Here is a 16122-nt window from a genome sequence, read left to right on the forward strand (position 1 = left end):
ATGTTTTTCATGTATTGTAAATGATATTTTTATTTTTATTTCCAATTTTTTTGTTTCTAGGATAGATAACTATAATTGATTTTTGGGTATGGACCTCATATCCTGCCACCTTGCTTATCTCACTAGCAGGAGTTCTAGTAATTTTTTAAAGGACTTGTGGAACTTTCTATGTATGTGATCTTCTCAGTTATGAATAAAGACAATTTTACTTCTTTCTTTCCACCTTGCATGCCTTTTCAATTTTTTTGCAAATCCTGCCTTAATGCACTAAGTAAGACTGCCAATCAGGGCTAGGAGTGGTAAGAGACCTGAGAGGGAAAGCTTTCAGATTTTAATGATGAAGTATGTTTCAGATGACCTTTATCAGATTTAAGAAGTTTTTCCTATTCCCAGTTTCCAGATAACTTTTAATCTGAATAGGTGTTAAACTTTGTTGAATGTATTTCCAAATGATACTGGTATCGCATTGTAGCTGTCATAAATTGCCACATACTTTCTCCTCCTTTCCAGACGAGGTGCCTTATCTCAGGTGTCCTCTGCACGCAGTGCTCAAACCCACACCTGTGGCTTTTGGTGAGTGTCTGCACCCTCATTCAGGAAAAGGCACATCCTGCTGTGTGCACAGCAGGATCCTGGGAGGTTTCCAGGGTGAGGGTGCCAGAAGAGTCTTGGGTCATCCACCACCCCAGGGCTGGGGCCCAGGCATCATCCATCCCTCTCACATCCCAGGCCAGGCACCAGTAAAGCTAAAGTGAAGGGGAATCCATCTCTGTCAGAATCACAGCGTCCGTGTTGCCGAGCCCAGACCCAGCAGCCAGGAAGACAGCACAGCAGTGGCCAACAAGGCAGAAACCCACCTGAAGCCTGACTTTAGGGGAGGAGACCTTACACAGCCAGCTTCCTGGGGGTGTGACCTACACAGCCCCATGGGACCCCGTGCTCGCAGGCGTTGCACACCTGGTTCCATGCTCTGCTGTCACCCTCTTGGAATTCTTCATCATTTTTTCACAGGGAGACCCACGTTTTCATTCTCCACTGGGCCTGTGCAATTAGGTGCCTGGATCTGGGTCAGGAGCCTAGTGTGGGTGAGAGAGGGGAACCTCTTCTCAGGGAAAAGAGGCAATGGGGTGCAGGGGTCCTTAGTACTACTCTCTCCCTCTTCTGAACCTGGGACCTCGTCCCCTCAACTGAGGGCGTCACTGAGGGGCCTGAGAAAGTTCCACTGTCCCGCCTGCCACTGAGCCCTCCCAGGTGTCTCACCTTGGTCCACGGGAGGAACTGCAGTCCCCACCCCACTCCCGCAGGGATCACTCAGCCCTTCAAGACACCAGGGCTTAGGCCTTGCTTTGGCTTCACTGGGAGAGCCCTGTTTCCAGTGAAGAAGAGCTCCAGAGCCCACCAACAGGCCTCAGGTCATGGTCACAGGCAATGGGCTGGTGAGCTCTACTTTCATTAAACCTACTCTGTCGGGAACAATGGCTCCTCCTTCCACCTGCTGGAGGGCGGAGAATGTTGCTGAGGCCTATCTCCTTGCCCTGAAGACTCCATCTGAGGGAGGGATGAGGTGCTGAGGTTGTGTGGAGGATGGCACCTCCAAAGATGGGGTGGAGGACGTGGGGATTGGTGAATGTCTGTGGACCTTGTTGTGTGGTGGGAGGGACCGTGGCACCAACCCACAGCCTTCCACTCCACCCTTTTTCCCGCCACCTCCCCCACCACTGGCATCTAACTGGGGTTGTACCACGTGGGAAATCATGTAAACTCTGTGGACTGGAGCCTCTCGAAACTCACGGTCTAGGCACTCAGGGGGCACCTCCGCATCTCCCAGCACTGTACCCACACCTATTGCCTTCCATGCAGAGGCAGGGCGTGGCCATCTCAGAGCACCCGACCACGTGCTCCTCAGAGCACCACGTGCGCAGGTAAAGGAAGAAACTTCCCAAGTAATTTTGCAACTTTAATGTAACACCGATACCAAAAACATGAAAACACGACAGAAGCGCACAACAACAGCACACAACCAAAGCAGGAAGGGCAGAGAGAGCTTCATCTGGCATGCCATCTCAGATGGGCAGGGAGAAGCTGCCTAGAGTGCTGTGTGAGGGAGGGATCTGAGGAGGCACTCTGGCCTGGTGCGTGACGGCCGCAGTCCATCAGCGCTGCCTGCAAAGCAAGACACAAAAGCTGACGCAGAAATACAAATATATGTGAAACGGGGAGGGACGCAAGGACAGAACAAATGTCTTTCACACTCTCTCGGTTCCCCCACTGCTCCCAGGCCCTCCCCCGACTTCTCACAGCCCCCTCCCACGCCCTCCTGCAGAGTTTCATTTAGCGACTGAAAACCTTACTGGATCCAGGAGAAGAAGTTGGCACTCGTTCTGGCAGCATTTCTGGTCCGGATGGTGGAGCTGGTGCTGGGCCCATCGAGAATGCTGGTGCTGGCCCCACCGTTGGTGCCACTGCTGACACCAGCCCTCCAAGTGGCTCTCCTGTTGGCACGGTTGCTATTCAGAATGTACTGATGGTATCTGGCCCAGAAAGCGAAGGGAATCCTGGCCCAGGCATCGCCAAAATCTCCGTCCTCATCCCAGGTCAGGAGCTCCACCTGTATGTCATCCCAGCTCCACCGTCCAATCAGAGCTTCGTCCCCGATATTCATCTGGGCCCTCATCTGGGCCCTGGCATGCTCCTCAGCCATATCCACATCCATCGTCTTGAATGCATCATCCACAGCCTCCAGGAAATGAGCCTTCCACTCCCGGGGGTCTCGGTTCTGATTCTGCAGTAGAGTGACAGCAACCATCCAAACAGCTAGCCCACCTCCACTGAGCACCTGCTTCCTGCCATACACCCTCCTGGGAGCTGTGCATAATCATTACACAAATAAAGACCGCTGGAGTCTGACTCTCCCGTTATTCCAGGCCAGTCCAGGGGCTTCACCCCATCCCTCCTGCTTACTAAGTCTGTGAACTTGTGTCAGTGACCTACTTAGGAACCTGTCAGTATCCTCACTGGACAGACAGTGGGAGGAGGCCGTGACCAAGAAACAAAGAAGGTACGGCAAGGACCAGACCCAGACCCCATCGCCTGGCCCCAAACAGAGGCTCTCTGTTACCTGGGCAATGAATCGCAGCACCCTCATCTTGCTGGTCTCGTGGCGGGCTCGCAGGCCCCAGAGGAACTCATACTCGGGTGGGCTGCTATTGGGGACCTTCTTGTATTCCAGGTACCTCAGGGCAAGAGGAAGAGAAACGTTTGCTTCCAGCCAGGCAGACCTGTTGTTGCACCAGTGGCTCCCAGGTGGCCCCTTTCCGGCCCTGATGCTGCAGCTCAGCTCCTGGGGGAGGATGGTCCTGACCTCCAGCCCATGCCTCACTCCCACGCTCACTCGTAGGGTTTCTGCCTCCACGATTGAGGCCTACAAAGCCTTAGGCCGCCAGTCCTGCCCAGAAGCCACGTGGAGGTGCAGGGTGGGACACGTGTAGGGTATCTGTTCATAGGAAGGCCACAAGTTTGTGCCCCTTGTCACAATGCACCCAGAGTCCCGTTGGGTGTGTTGTAAACAGAGGAGCCATTTCATCAGGCGCCCTGCTCTGAGCTCACCCCAGTGCAGGGTGTCGTCCATGGCCTGGAGGAACCCCGGGACGGCCCACTGCAGAGAACGACTCTAAAGGGAAGAAGAGCAGCACACTCCGCCCATATCCCCGACGGTGTGTGCGTGCGCGTGTCCGTGTGCCTGTGTGGGTGCGCGCGTGTTCTCCGAGGACCAAGGATTGGGTGGGCCCTAACCAGAAAGCCAGGAGGGCTGGGCTCTAGGGCCAAATGGGGCGCTTACCTGTGGGGGCCACGCTCAGACTTCCACCCTCTGAGTCCCCTGTTCCCGGGATGGAAAGCAAGGGAAATTCTACTACAGCCTATGGGGCAGGTGCCAAAGGGCATGGGGGTTGTAACACACCCTGCACCGTGTTCTCTGTCAGCTTGTACTCCCTTTCCCCAAGACCAAGCTGGATCTCTACTCCTCGCCAACACTCCAGACGCCACCCACACTCACACCAGGGACACCTATCCCTCTGGTGCTAAGATATGGGATGGAGAATGGCTGCTCGGCCAGATCGGCACACGAGGAATGCACAAGCGTGAGACAAAGTTAACCTGGCCAATACTTACTTCTGCTTCACAAAGTCCTCTGTAATGAGCTTCCTCAGATCGCCAAGGAATGGGTGCCTCACCCTGAGGGCAAGGAAAGGAATCCATAACAAGAACAGTGGCAGTGAGGGACACGTGGGCGGGAGCACTCCCTGGCAGGATTGAGAGCTGCCCAGCCTGTGGGGCATCCCCATGGAGGCCTGGGGTGGCACCAGGGGCCGCACGTCAAGGATGTCAAGGATACCCTAGGCAAGGGTTTGGTGGAATCCCTAAATCTGATGGTTTCTCTTACGTCTCATCTGGGGACAGAGAGGGGACATGGAGCAGCGAGGGGCTGAGAGTTCAGGACCATTTCCCCATGCACCGTGATGAGACCCTTTGCCTCTACCCAGTCCAGGACGTCCACTCCCCTGGCACCAGGCCACCAGGCTACTGCAACCCTGGTGCCACTGGTGCCCAAGGACAACACTGAGGGGTGGGAGTCGAGAGCCCAACCATACCCAGGGCGCAGTCCCATCTTGCGTAGTGCCTCCCAGAGGACAGCTGTGAGGGGAGATGAGATACAAGAATTTCACACACAAAGCTGAGACTCTGGGCAACCCACCCCCCCACCCCCACCCCCCCGGCGGCAGGTCCAGCCACTCACCCTCGCTGGCACGGTTGCCATTCATGAAAATGACTCCCAGAATCACCAACAGGAGGCTCAGCCTGGGGGTGTCCTTGGTCCTAAAGGTGGAGAAAGACGTATTCTATCCGGCAGGCATCTGCCCGAGGGACTAGGGTCGGTTCACCTGACTAGCCTTTCCCAGATGGCTGGGCTACAGAGCGGTTCTTCCCACTCTGCGCATGGCTTGTTCTCTGACCCAGACCATCTTTTCCTCTGTCTGAGACTGAATCGCTTCACGCATCGAACGTAGATGCGAAGAGCCCCTCCCAGAGTCGTGTCCACAACGGGGTCAGGGCAGGGAGCAAATGCTTGGCAACAGTGTGTCCACAGGAGGCATATCCAGACCTTCCCCGCCCTTCGAGCACCGGGAGTTAGACTGGACGGGAAGCTTCCTTCTCCCCGGACCACTCTGCCAAGCCCAGGCCAGGCACATAGCAGGAAGGGACAGGCAACAAGGAGCCTGCTTTCCCAGAAGATGGGGTGAGGAGGTGGCTGGGGTGGGGGTGAAGCCGTGAGAGCAGCCAAGGCTTGACCCCAGGCTCCTGCCCTTTCATCCCCTAATCACTGGGCACCACTAACTGTGGGTAGGAGCTGTGCCAGGCACCAAAGCCTTGTTTTCCCGTTTCTCCGAGAGGAAAGGGAGAGGCACCAGCGAGGAGCCCACAATCCTCCTGCCCGCCCTTTCTTACTTTCCCAGGAGACGAGCTGAGGAATCACGTGTGCACACGAGAATGTACAGGTGTTCTTCCTTGTCAATTTCCTTCAGGTGGATCCCAAACTTCTACGTGGGGGAGAAACCAGAACAGGACATGAGAAACCCACGCTGCCTGTCCCGCAGGCAGTCCTTTCATTTCCCGTCAGAACTCTCTCTCAGCCGGGACCCCAAAGTCACGTGGAAGACTGAAGAAGAGAGGCCGAAGAGGAACTGCCCTGTGGGAGCTCTGACACCGGCCAAAGCAACAGGACCCACTTCAGGGGACAAGAGACACTCAAAAGAGCATGAGGGAGAGGACCCCGCGGGGGATGGAAGCATAAGGTGGACACTCCCAGGTGGAGAAGCTAGGGAGGGCTTCCAGAGCAGGTAGTGCCGGAGGTGGGCCTCAAGGGGCTGCAGGGTGCAAGGCCTGCCTGCAGCTCTTGTACTACAGGGAGCTGCCCCTGTCCCTTTGCCCACCTTTTCCAGAGTGTACGTTGCTCGTTCAATGATCTCAGGGAAATGTTCGTCGTATTCTCGGATGACATCCTTCATCATGTCTGCGGGAGATGAGAGGTGGAGAGAGCACCAGGGCTGAGCAGGGGCCAAAGAGCTGCACCCCCTCAGTCAGCCTCACTGAGGGGAGCACAGTTGGGACCCCCGTACTGTGCAAATGGGAGCGATCAGCTGGGCACACTGGGTGGGGACATGTGATGCGAGGCCCCGCAGGGTAGGGATGGGGACAGGGGAAGGGCAGAGCTCAGGGAGGGGGCACAGGTTGCCCACCTGAGCGCTTGATGGGAATCTTCTTGTAGTCCTTAATCATCAGATATTTCACCAGTTTATTTGCCTGGAGGAGGAGGAGCACACGGGGAGATCAAGGCATGGCTGACCTCCAAGAACTGGCCCATAGGAGAGGAGAGGAGGAAGACGGGGAAAAGGCAGATTTCTTACCCTCTCTTGCAGAAGGGTCACGTTGCGGGGTGGCAAGCACAGGACATGTCTTGAGGGTACCTGGGACCTCAGGGCCATCGGTGGCCGGGGAACCATATGAGCCCGCACTGTCATCGGAGGCTGCGATGGTCTCCAGGTCGGTGGGACCGCAGGAGGCTCTCTCTCCTCCTCGCTGCTCTCATATTCATCATCCAGGTGCTTGGACTGTAGCATTAGAGAGAGAAGAGACCCAGGGCTACCAGACTCACCGTGCAAAAGTGCCCAGCACACGTCTTAACCAGAGGAGATACTTGGAAATGAGGGTAGTACAAACAGTGGATGACATGTGCTGAGTGCTTACTACGTGCCCGGCACCGAGCCAACCTCTTCTCCCGTCAGGCCTGAGGGCAGAGACTTCGTGGGGTCAAAACATGCTAGCAAACTTGTGTTGGACCAACGTGCACAAGCTGACAGAAAAGAGCAGGGGAGGGGAGAGGAGAGGATAGAGCAGAGAAAGGAGGGGAGCAAGTGGGGGGTGCAGACAGCAGGGAGGTCTCACCTTCTTGGTCCTCTTGCCTCCCATCCTGACCCAGGGCTCAGCACTGTGCTGGGCAGGGGCAGCTGCACCCTCAGGCTCAGGGATGCTCGTGGCCATCTTGGTCTTGGCAGCAGCTGCTGTCACAGCATTCTGAGGCTCCACCCACCGGGTCTTGGCGAGAGCCTTTCCAGATTTGGTCGTCTTGGGCCGGGTGGCTGCCCCCTCCCTGGCAGGTGCTGCCTGGAGCACCCCGGAAGCAGCACTGGGGCCCTCTGTGGCAGCCTCTTGGGCCGGGGCGGGCCTCTTGGAGCGGGAGAAGGCCATGCCACTGACACCTGCCGGCTGGGTGAAATCAAAGAGATCGTTCTGACCCAGGAAGGCTGTCTTGGGCCGGGTGGCATCCATCTCACTGGCACACGGAGCCTGAGAGAAACCACAGGCAGCACTAGGACCCTCAGTAGCAGCCTCCTGGGCCTGGGAGCCTGTCTGGGGCTGTGTGGACTTTGCTGGAGCCCCTGGGGTGGCCATCTCACTGGTGACTAGCATCTGGGAGATGTGTGGAGCAGCAAGGGTGGTCTCAGGGGTGGCTGCCTGAGCCTGGGCCGCATAGGTCATGGGCTGGGTATCTTCTCCTGAAGCCTGGTCTGTGGCCACTGGGCGGTTAGTGACCACCTGATTGTAGGTGGCACGGGCAGCAGCAGCAGCGGCCCTAGCAGCACGATTGGAGGCGGCTGCGCGGGCTACGTTGACAGCATGGGCAGCAGCCTCATTGGCAAGTGTTTCTGGATCCAGCTGAAATGCCTCCATCAGAGTCCTAGCTAGCATAGGGTTTTCCAGTTCCCAGGGCTCATTCTGCAAGGCCAGACAGAAGGGTAGGGGAAAGCAGACAGTTCTACAAGCTCACATCATGCTTCCCACCCAGCCTCCTCCCTGCAGCCAGCTCCCAACCCCCACCCCCCCGTCTGCCCCCCACCTCCGGACTTCCCAAACCCCCTTTCTCTGAGCAGGAGAGGGAATGCTCGGGAAGCTGGGCAGTCCTTCCCCATTCAACCCTCCCATTCACGACCCCCCCCCCCCCACAAAGCAGCTTCACAAGGGAGAAGGCCCAGGGCCAGCAGGTGGCCAACAAGGAGCCTCACCGATAAGATGCGAAGGCCTGGACCCAAGCTCCCAAAGGCTCTGAGGATACGGATGTCAAAGCTGGTGAGGGTGCCATAGCCTCCAAAAGCACCAAATTCTTCATAGTCATTTCCTTCAACCATCTCTTCCTCCCCAACTTCATCGCTACCCTCATCCATGTCTTCAACGTTGTAGGTTTCTGATTCCATGCGGTAGCTTCCCTCAGCCATGCTGGGGGGGGGGGGGGGAGGGTGGTCCCAAGAAGAAGAGAGCTTAGCCAGGGAGGGAGGGTGAGGCTTTTTCAAGGGGGAAGGGGCGGGATCCAGTGGGAGGTGGGATCCCTCAGGAGGAGGGAGGCTGCAATCATCAGGTTACTAGGCAGTACAAGGCAGACAGAGCGGGGAGGGGTAGGAGGGAGAAGGGAGGGAGGGGGTGTCTGTTGGGTTAGATTCTGTCAGAGACGCAGCATTAGGAGAGGGATAGCGATGGTCTCCCTGCACTTAAAGGGGAGTTCAAGAGGGGCACGCTCCCCGTCCCAGCCTCTAGATTTGAATAGGGGGTGGACTGGTGGGCTTGGGTCTGAAGAGTCCCAAAGGGGGATGCATTGAGAGAGGGAGAAACAAAGGGCTTGGATTTAACGACGAAGGGGGAGAGCAGATGACATGAGAGGGCTGAGACTACAGGGACCCCGGAAAGCTATGGGAAACTGAATCCAGAGACCCTCTGGCTAGGTCCAGGCGGGGGCATTCAGCTGATGATTCAGGTCTGGGTTGGGCTCATACAGGAGCGCTAGGGGTAAGAAGGGTGGGGGTGGGGGCTCGGATTAGGTGAGGCATGAATTAGAGCGCTGGAGGTCTCAAACCCCAGGATCGCAACTCCAGGAAGGGGCTCACGGGGTCAGCTTGGTTGGAGTGACCTAGGAGTGGTTGGGGTGGGGGTAGGGCCTCTGCTCTAAGATAGCTCAGCAGGGTGCACACGGGTCTGCTAAAGGGGTTCGGATTGTGGGCTCCAGTGTAAGTGGGGATCAGAGAGCCTGGGTCTCCTGTTGGAAGACTCTCCTCTCCTGTTGGAAGAGGTCGGTGCGGAGGTGGGGGGGAGGGGGGGGCGGAGTGTCCTACCTAGACCGTGGGTCTAAGCGGGCTCAGGTTCTGAGTGCCTGGGCTTTGTTCAGATCCGGCTATTGGGGGCGGAGAGGGCGCACCGTGCCGGGTTCCACTCGTCCTCTCCCGGTCCAGTCCGGGGCTGGATTCTTACCTTCCCTGGGGCTCCAATGGCGTCCGTCCTCAGCACCAGGAACCCCGCAGCCGCGCCCTCGCCTACTGCTGCCAGCACAGCAGCTCCGACCACCCCGCCCCTTTTCTCCGCGCACCCCTCGCGTCTGGGCAGCCTGCGCATGCGCGGACCCCTCCAGCCCGCCCGCTTTCCCAACAAAAGCCCTCTCCACCAGGTTCCCAGTGCGCATGCGACTCCAAGAGTGTGGTGGGCGGGGTGGGGGGCGTTTTCTCCTTCCCGCCCGAGACCCCTCACCCCTCCTCTGACCGCAGGGTCGCGCACTCACAGCTCTGGGTGCAGTTCGACCACCCAATCATCTACCCTCGGTGCCCGCACTCCTGCACAATGCTTCTCGTCCCTGCCCTCCCCGTTCCCGCTAAACTCCTCTGGTGTGGTCTGGAATACACTATGTCTGGCCTCCCCAGCATGACCCCTAGGTCACAAACACAAAGGTCTCTAGCTGTGTCTCTAACTGTAACGAGGGGAATGGAAATGGCCAGAGGATGCCAGTTGCCTTTGTGTTGCCCAGCACTACCCATCTCTATGGCCCCCGGACACACTGGGAACATCTGCTTCCCCAGCTACTCTGTATGCAGCGTGTGCATCACAGCGCTGTCTGTACTGGGGCTTGTCTTCCTCTCACAGCAGCCCTGGGAGGTGGCTGTCAGCATCCCCATTTTACAGATCAGAAAGCTGAAGCGCAGTCACACCGCATGAACTAGACAAGGCCACAGAGCCAGTAACAGAAAATGCAATATGTGGGCCTGGGTCTTCCTGACTCCAGACCCCATGTCCCTGTAGGGCTGGCCTGGGGACTGAGGTGCGCCCCCCCCCCCTTCAGTTGGAGCGACAGATCCACCCCTCAGCTCTCCTGCCCTGCCAACACCTGTCCCAAACAAGCAAAGTTTGTGCTCTCTGAGATGCAAGCTCATGCTCTGTATCCGGGACACAGGTAGAGACCCCCAGTCTCCAGCTCTCACCTACTGCACGCGTGGGTCCATCCAGGTGTGGGAATTGCTCCTTGGGGTCCACTCCCTGACCTAACCTCAGGCCTCTTCGCTGTGAGTGGCACAAACACGCTGCCCTTGAGGCCTTCCTGGTGCCCGCTGGAGCGACCAGGACAATCAGGCATTTTGTGTGTCTGAGCCATGGCAAGCCCTGCCTCAGAGTAAATGTTTGCCCGGGGTTCCTTGCAAGGCAGGGGCCTGGGGCCGCTGTGGTCTTGTGGAAAGAAACCGGGCTGGTCTTCAGAATTCCAGGGATGGGGTGCCGGGCCAGTCTGTTGCTACTAGCTGTGTGAGCCTGCTCGGGTCCCTGGACATCTGTGAGCCCGGTTTCTCAATATGCAACATGGAGAGCACGGGAAGCACATCCCGGGGTCCTACCCGACCCAACACATGCTGCTGTGCTTCCAGAATGACTGGAGAAACTGCTTTGGAGGCAGACAATGCTATGTTTCCAACTCAAATCGAACCTGTGCTTTTTACAAAAACCATAGCGGACTTTTAGATTTGTTTTTATGTCAGCCTCTCCGGGACTCCTGTGTGTGAATGGAAGCTATTGCTAGGACCACAGCTTTTACTCTCCAGTGACCAGTATCAATTCTGACTGGCTGGATGACTTTCCTCAGCTGTTGCATAGCAACCTCCCCCTTCAGCAGCCTGTGTCTCTTCAGCCCTTCCTGTATAGCACGTTTCTGTGGGAGGTGACCAGACCCTAGAAATGAAAGCCTTGGCAAGCTGCTCAGTGCTAATAGAAAATACTGTGTTCCCATCTCAAACTGAACCTGTGCTTTTTACAAAAGCCATAGTGGACTCTCGTACTCATTTTGTTTGCTTGTTTTTGCTTTCTTTCTCCTTTCTGAAATTGAGCTATAATTGGCATATGACTTTATGTTAGTTTCAGGTGTGCAACGTAGTGATTCAATATTTTTATGTATTGTGAAATGATCACCACAATAAGTCTACTTAACGTCCATCCCCATAGATAGCTACGACTTTTTTTCTTATGGTGCGAGCTTTTGTCACATTCGTTTTTGTATCAGCCTCTCTCTATATAAGCTATATAACTATATATCTATGCTAACATCCTAGTAACTCCAAAATCTACAGCTCCATTTTGAACCTCGCCTTTGAGATCCAAACCCATATATTCATTCCCCTATGTGACATCTCCATTTGGATGTCTCAAGGGCTCCTCACAGTGAGTCTGTCTAGAACTGGTCACTTGGTATACTACCCCTCCCAAAGGCTCACACTCCTCATCTCTCTTGTTTCTAAAACTCCCATCTTCACCATCTCAGTAAATGGCACCATTATCCACACTCACTCCAGAAAACGGAAGTCAGCTACCACCACTCCCCTTTGCTCATACACTGCACCCTGATGGGAAGCCTCTGCAGCTCTCCAGAACTATCTCTCTGTGTGGCTCTCCCCTCCCTTATTTCCAGCAAATTCTAGTCACGTTGGCCTCTCAGAACTCTCAACTCTGTCTCCTTTACTCAGGCTCTCCACTGGGCTCTGTTTGTGTTCAGTCTCCCTGGGCTGCAGCCTGTAAACTCCATCCAGGCAAGAAATTGGGGGAGTTGGGCAATCTGAGAGCTCACCATATTAGTTTCCTTTCTCTCAGGGATCGCTGTCTGCTGTTGCCTGTGGTGCCATGACGTAAAAGCTTTAGAATTTTTTTGGTTTGCAGCTATTCAGGTGGGAGAGTAAATCGGGTTCCTGTTAAACCATCATGCCTCCATGATGTATTTCTTAAATTTGAATTTTTTCTTAAATTTGAATTTTTTTCACTGAGCCATAGGGTTTTAAGATGTGTTTCCTTGCTACACATGCATCTAAGATCTACCTAAGTGACTCTGCACAGATATCGTATGGCGTGTATTCATGACATTTTTCTTTCCAATCTGCTCCCCCAGGGCTTTACCCTGACTCCTAAAGAAGTGGAAAACTGGAAAAAATATACAACCATTCAACACCAAAGGTAAGAATTACAGGGAACTTCTCATCAGAAACAATGCAAGTTATAAGATGGTGGCATATCATCCTGCTAATAGTGAAATAATTAATAACTGCCAACTCAGAATTTTTATATTCAACGAATATCTTTTTAAAGTGAAGTTGAATTAAAAGTTCTTTTCATACATACCAGTGTTGAAATAATTCATCATCATTGGATATGCACTACAAGAAATAGTAAAGGATGTCTTTCAGGCATGAGAAAAATGACAGTAAATATAAATGTATTCTACACAAATGAATAAACAATACTGGAGATGTTAAATATGATGATAGCGATAAAATAATCTTTTTTTTTTATTTTTGGAACTTTCTTTATAAATTAATTGAGAGCGTAAACAGAAATTCATAGCAATGCATTGTGGAGTATAAATTCTGTGGAATTAATTTCTTGGACAATAATAGCACAGGGCCTAGTGGGAATATAAGTATACTGTTGGTGGGTTCTAATTCTACATGTGAAGTAGTACAATATTACTTGAAGGTAGACTGTCGTAAGTTAAAAGAAGCATCAAATGTAAAACCTATCCAAAAAATTATGGCCAATAAGCCTATTTGGAAGATAAATGGTATTATCATGAAATACTTTAAAATAAGTCCTAAAAGGGAAAACAAAATAAGACAACAGATGAGCAAGTAGAAAACAAATAGCATGATAGTTTTAAATCCAACCATATCGACAATGGTATTGAATACAAATTGAATTCACCAATTAAAATGTAGAGATTGACAAATTGGATTCCTTTTTCTTAAATGGGCTTTATTTTTAGAGCACTTTTTAAGTTCAGAGCAAAATTGAGCAGAAAGTACAGAGCCATCCCATAAACCCCTTGCCCAAAACAGACACAGCCTCTCCCACTACCAACATCCTGCACCAGACTGGAATACCTCCTCCTACAATCAATGAATCTATACTGACACGTCATTATCATGCAAAGTCCACGCTTCACATCGGTGTTCACTGTTGGTTTTGTGCATTCCATGGGTTTGGACAAATATATAATGACATGTATCCACCATTATCGTACCACACAGAATTGTTTCACTGCCCTCCAAATCCTCTGTGCTCCACATACAAACCCCTCTCTTTCCTAACCACAGGCAACCACTGAGTTTTTTGTTTGTTTGTTTGTTGTTTGTTTTGTTTTGTTATGTTTTTGTATTTTTAAACTGTTTCCATAGTTTTGCCTTTTCTGAAATGTCATATAGTTGGAATCATACACTATGTGACCTTTTTAGATTGGCTTCTTTTAGTGGGTAATGTGCATTTAAGTAAGGTTCCTCTGTGTCTTTTCATGGCTTGATAGCGCATTTCTTTTTAATGCTGAATAATATTCCATTGCCTGGATGTGCCACAGTTTATTTATTCATTACCCTATGAAGGACGTCTTGGTTGTTTCCAAGTTTTAGCAATTATGAATGAAGCTGCTATAAACATATATGTGAGATTTTTGTGTGGACCTGAATTTTCAGCTCATTTGGGTAAATACCAAGGAGCACACTTGCTGGATTGTATGGTCAGAGTAGATTTAGTTTGGTAAGAAACTGTGCAACTGTCTTCCAAAGTGGTTGTACAATTTTGCATTCCCACCGGCAATGAATGAGAGTTCCTATTGCTCCACATTCCCACCAGCATTTGGCATTGCCACTGATCTGGATTTGGGCCATTTTAATAAGTGTGTAGTGTCATCTCATCGTTGTAATTTGCTTTTGCCTGATGACATATGACGTGGAGCATGACAAATGGATTTTAAAAATAAGATCCAGCTATATGGTGTGTACATGAATTCCACTTTAAATGTAAAGGTACATAGAGCTTAAAAGTAAAAGGATGGGAAAAGATATAGCATGCTAGCAGTAATCAAAATCAAGCTGTAATGGATATATTAATACCAGACAAAGCAGATTTCAGAACAAAATACATTACCAGAGATAGTAATTGGTTATATTTATATTTACAATTATATTTGTATTTAAAATTGGTTAAAATGGTCAAGTGGACATAAAAATTCTAAACAGAGTTTGGAAATAAATGAAAGAAAGAAAAATTCACAATTAGGGTCAGAGATTTTAAGTCTTTTCTCTCAAGAGTTGAACAAGTTGACAAAAAACAAACAAAAAAACAAAAACAAAAACAAAAAACAACCAAAACCAGTAAGTGTATAGACTGAAAAACACTATCACCCAAATTAATCTAATTAACATTTTCGCACACTCTCCCCAACGGCAAAGAACACACACTCTTTTCATATATACATGAAAATTTACCACGATAGACAATATTCTGGGCCATAAAAAAGTGTTACTAAATTTGACAGGATTAGCATCACCCAAAAGATTTTCCCAGAGGACAGTGGGATTAAATTAGAAGTAGATAACACAAATGTATCTGTAATATTTTAAAAGTATTTGGAAAGTATATAATACACTCTTCGGTAACATATGGGTGAAAGAGGGAATCAAAAAGAAATTTAGAAAGTAATTTGAACTGAATGAAAAGAAAGTACAACTTACTAAAATTAGTAGGATGTTTCTAAAGCAGTCCTTACAAAGAAATTTATAGAGCACAAATGCCTACATATAAAAATAAGAATTCAAATCAATGACCTAAACTTCAGTACTTAGAAACAAAAATGCAGACACAGTGAAGACCAAAATAGCAGAAGAAAGGAAATAAGGGAAAGTGCAGAAGTCACTGAAGTAGATGATAGGGAAAATAAAATACATTAAATCCGATCTTTAAGAATATGAATACAATTGGGGTGCCTGGGTGGCTCAGTTGGTTAAGTATCCCGACTTCGGCTCAGGTCATGATCTCGAGGTTCGTGAGTTCCAGCCCCACGTGGGGCTCTGTGCTGACAGCTCAGAGCCTGGAGCGTGCTTCAGATTCTGTATCTCCCTCTCCCTCTGCCCCTCCCCTGCTTGCTCTCTGTCTTTCTCTCTCTCTCTCTCTCTCTCTCTCTCTCTCTGGAAAATAAATGGACATAAAAAAAATTAAAAAAAGAATATCGGTACAACTGATAAGCCTTTATCTAGAATGGTTAGGGGAATAAAAGAGAGAAGACACAGGGCACCTGCGTGGCTCAGTGGGTTAAGCATCTGGCTCTTGACTTCGGCTCAGGTCATGATATCATGGTTTGTGTGTTCAAGACCCACATCGGGCTCTGCACTGGTGGTGCAGACGCTGCTTGGGATTCTCTCTCTCTCCCTCTCTCTCTGTCCCTCCCCAACTCATGTGCTCTCTCTCTCTTTCTCCCTCTCTCTCTCTCTCTGTCTCTCAAAATAAATTTAAAAATATTTTAAAAAAGGAAAATATTATAAAAAAAGGGAGAGAGAGAAGACACGAGTTACCAATATCAGGAATGAGAGAACTGTTGTCATCAATGATCTTACATTAAAATATTATAAATGAATATTATCAATAACTTTATTGTAATCAATGAAATTTTATACCACAAAAATATTCAAGAAAATGAAATTTAAAATGTCATTTGCAATAGCAAAAATTCCATTTACAATAGCCTAAAAATATAAATTGTTTTCGTATAGATGTGGTAGAAGAATGTGCAACATTTTACCTGAAAACATTAAAATATTGCCAAAAACAATTAAAGAAAACTTAAATAAATGCAGAGATATACTATGTTCATACTATCTCAAATACCAAACGTTGTTAAAGACTTAATTCACCACAAATTCATCAATAGACTCAGCACAATCTCTGTAATAA

General features: G+C 50.7%; 1 protein-coding gene and 1 non-coding gene across 4 annotated transcripts; both read right to left on the reverse strand.

Moving 5' to 3' along the window:
• Positions 1-1944: 1944 nt before the first annotated feature.
• Positions 1945-9509, reverse strand: LOC128311596 (melanoma-associated antigen D4). Of its 3 annotated transcripts, none has more exons than XM_053202335.1 (13): positions 9355-9509; positions 8121-8331; positions 7003-7833; positions 6465-6668; positions 6297-6360; positions 5991-6070; positions 5506-5597; positions 4796-4875; positions 4650-4692; positions 4171-4233; positions 3119-3233; positions 2352-2782; positions 1945-2163 (listed from the first exon to the last, which is right to left on the reverse strand). In XM_053202335.1, the coding sequence occupies exons 2-13, from the start codon at positions 8328-8330 to the stop codon at positions 2154-2156; spliced, it is 2223 nt and encodes a 740-aa protein (XP_053058310.1). In that variant the 5' UTR covers position 8331; positions 9355-9509; the 3' UTR covers positions 1945-2153. The 3 variants fall into 3 exon arrangements, with proteins under 3 accessions (XP_053058310.1, XP_053058311.1, XP_053058312.1); XM_053202336.1 differs by lacking the exon at positions 9355-9509 and adding an exon at positions 9219-9350; XM_053202337.1 differs by lacking the exon at positions 1945-2163 and having other exon boundaries at positions 2348-2782.
• Positions 3481-3609, reverse strand: LOC113597106 (small nucleolar RNA SNORA11). The gene has a single exon (XR_003417954.1). It is a non-coding gene; the product is annotated as a small nucleolar RNA SNORA11 (small nucleolar RNA).
• Positions 9510-16122: the final 6613 nt, after the last annotated feature.

This window comes from Acinonyx jubatus, chromosome X (genome assembly GCF_027475565.1).
Source record: "Acinonyx jubatus isolate Ajub_Pintada_27869175 chromosome X, VMU_Ajub_asm_v1.0, whole genome shotgun sequence".
NCBI lineage: Eukaryota > Metazoa > Chordata > Mammalia > Carnivora > Felidae > Acinonyx > Acinonyx jubatus.

Bases quoted from the DNA above. Each gene is read 5' to 3' on its own strand.
- LOC128311596 (XM_053202335.1), bottom strand. From the start codon at position 8,330: ATGGCTGAGGGAAGCTACCGCATGGAATCAGAAACCTACAACGTTGAA. The intron at 6,361-6,464 runs GTAAGAAATCTG...CTCCTCCTCCAG, and splicing joins TGACCCTTCTGCAAGAGAGG to GCAAATAAACTGGTGAAATA. The intron at 5,598-5,990 runs GTGGGCAAAGGG...TCCCCCACGTAG, and splicing joins CAACGTACACTCTGGAAAAG to AAGTTTGGGATCCACCTGAA.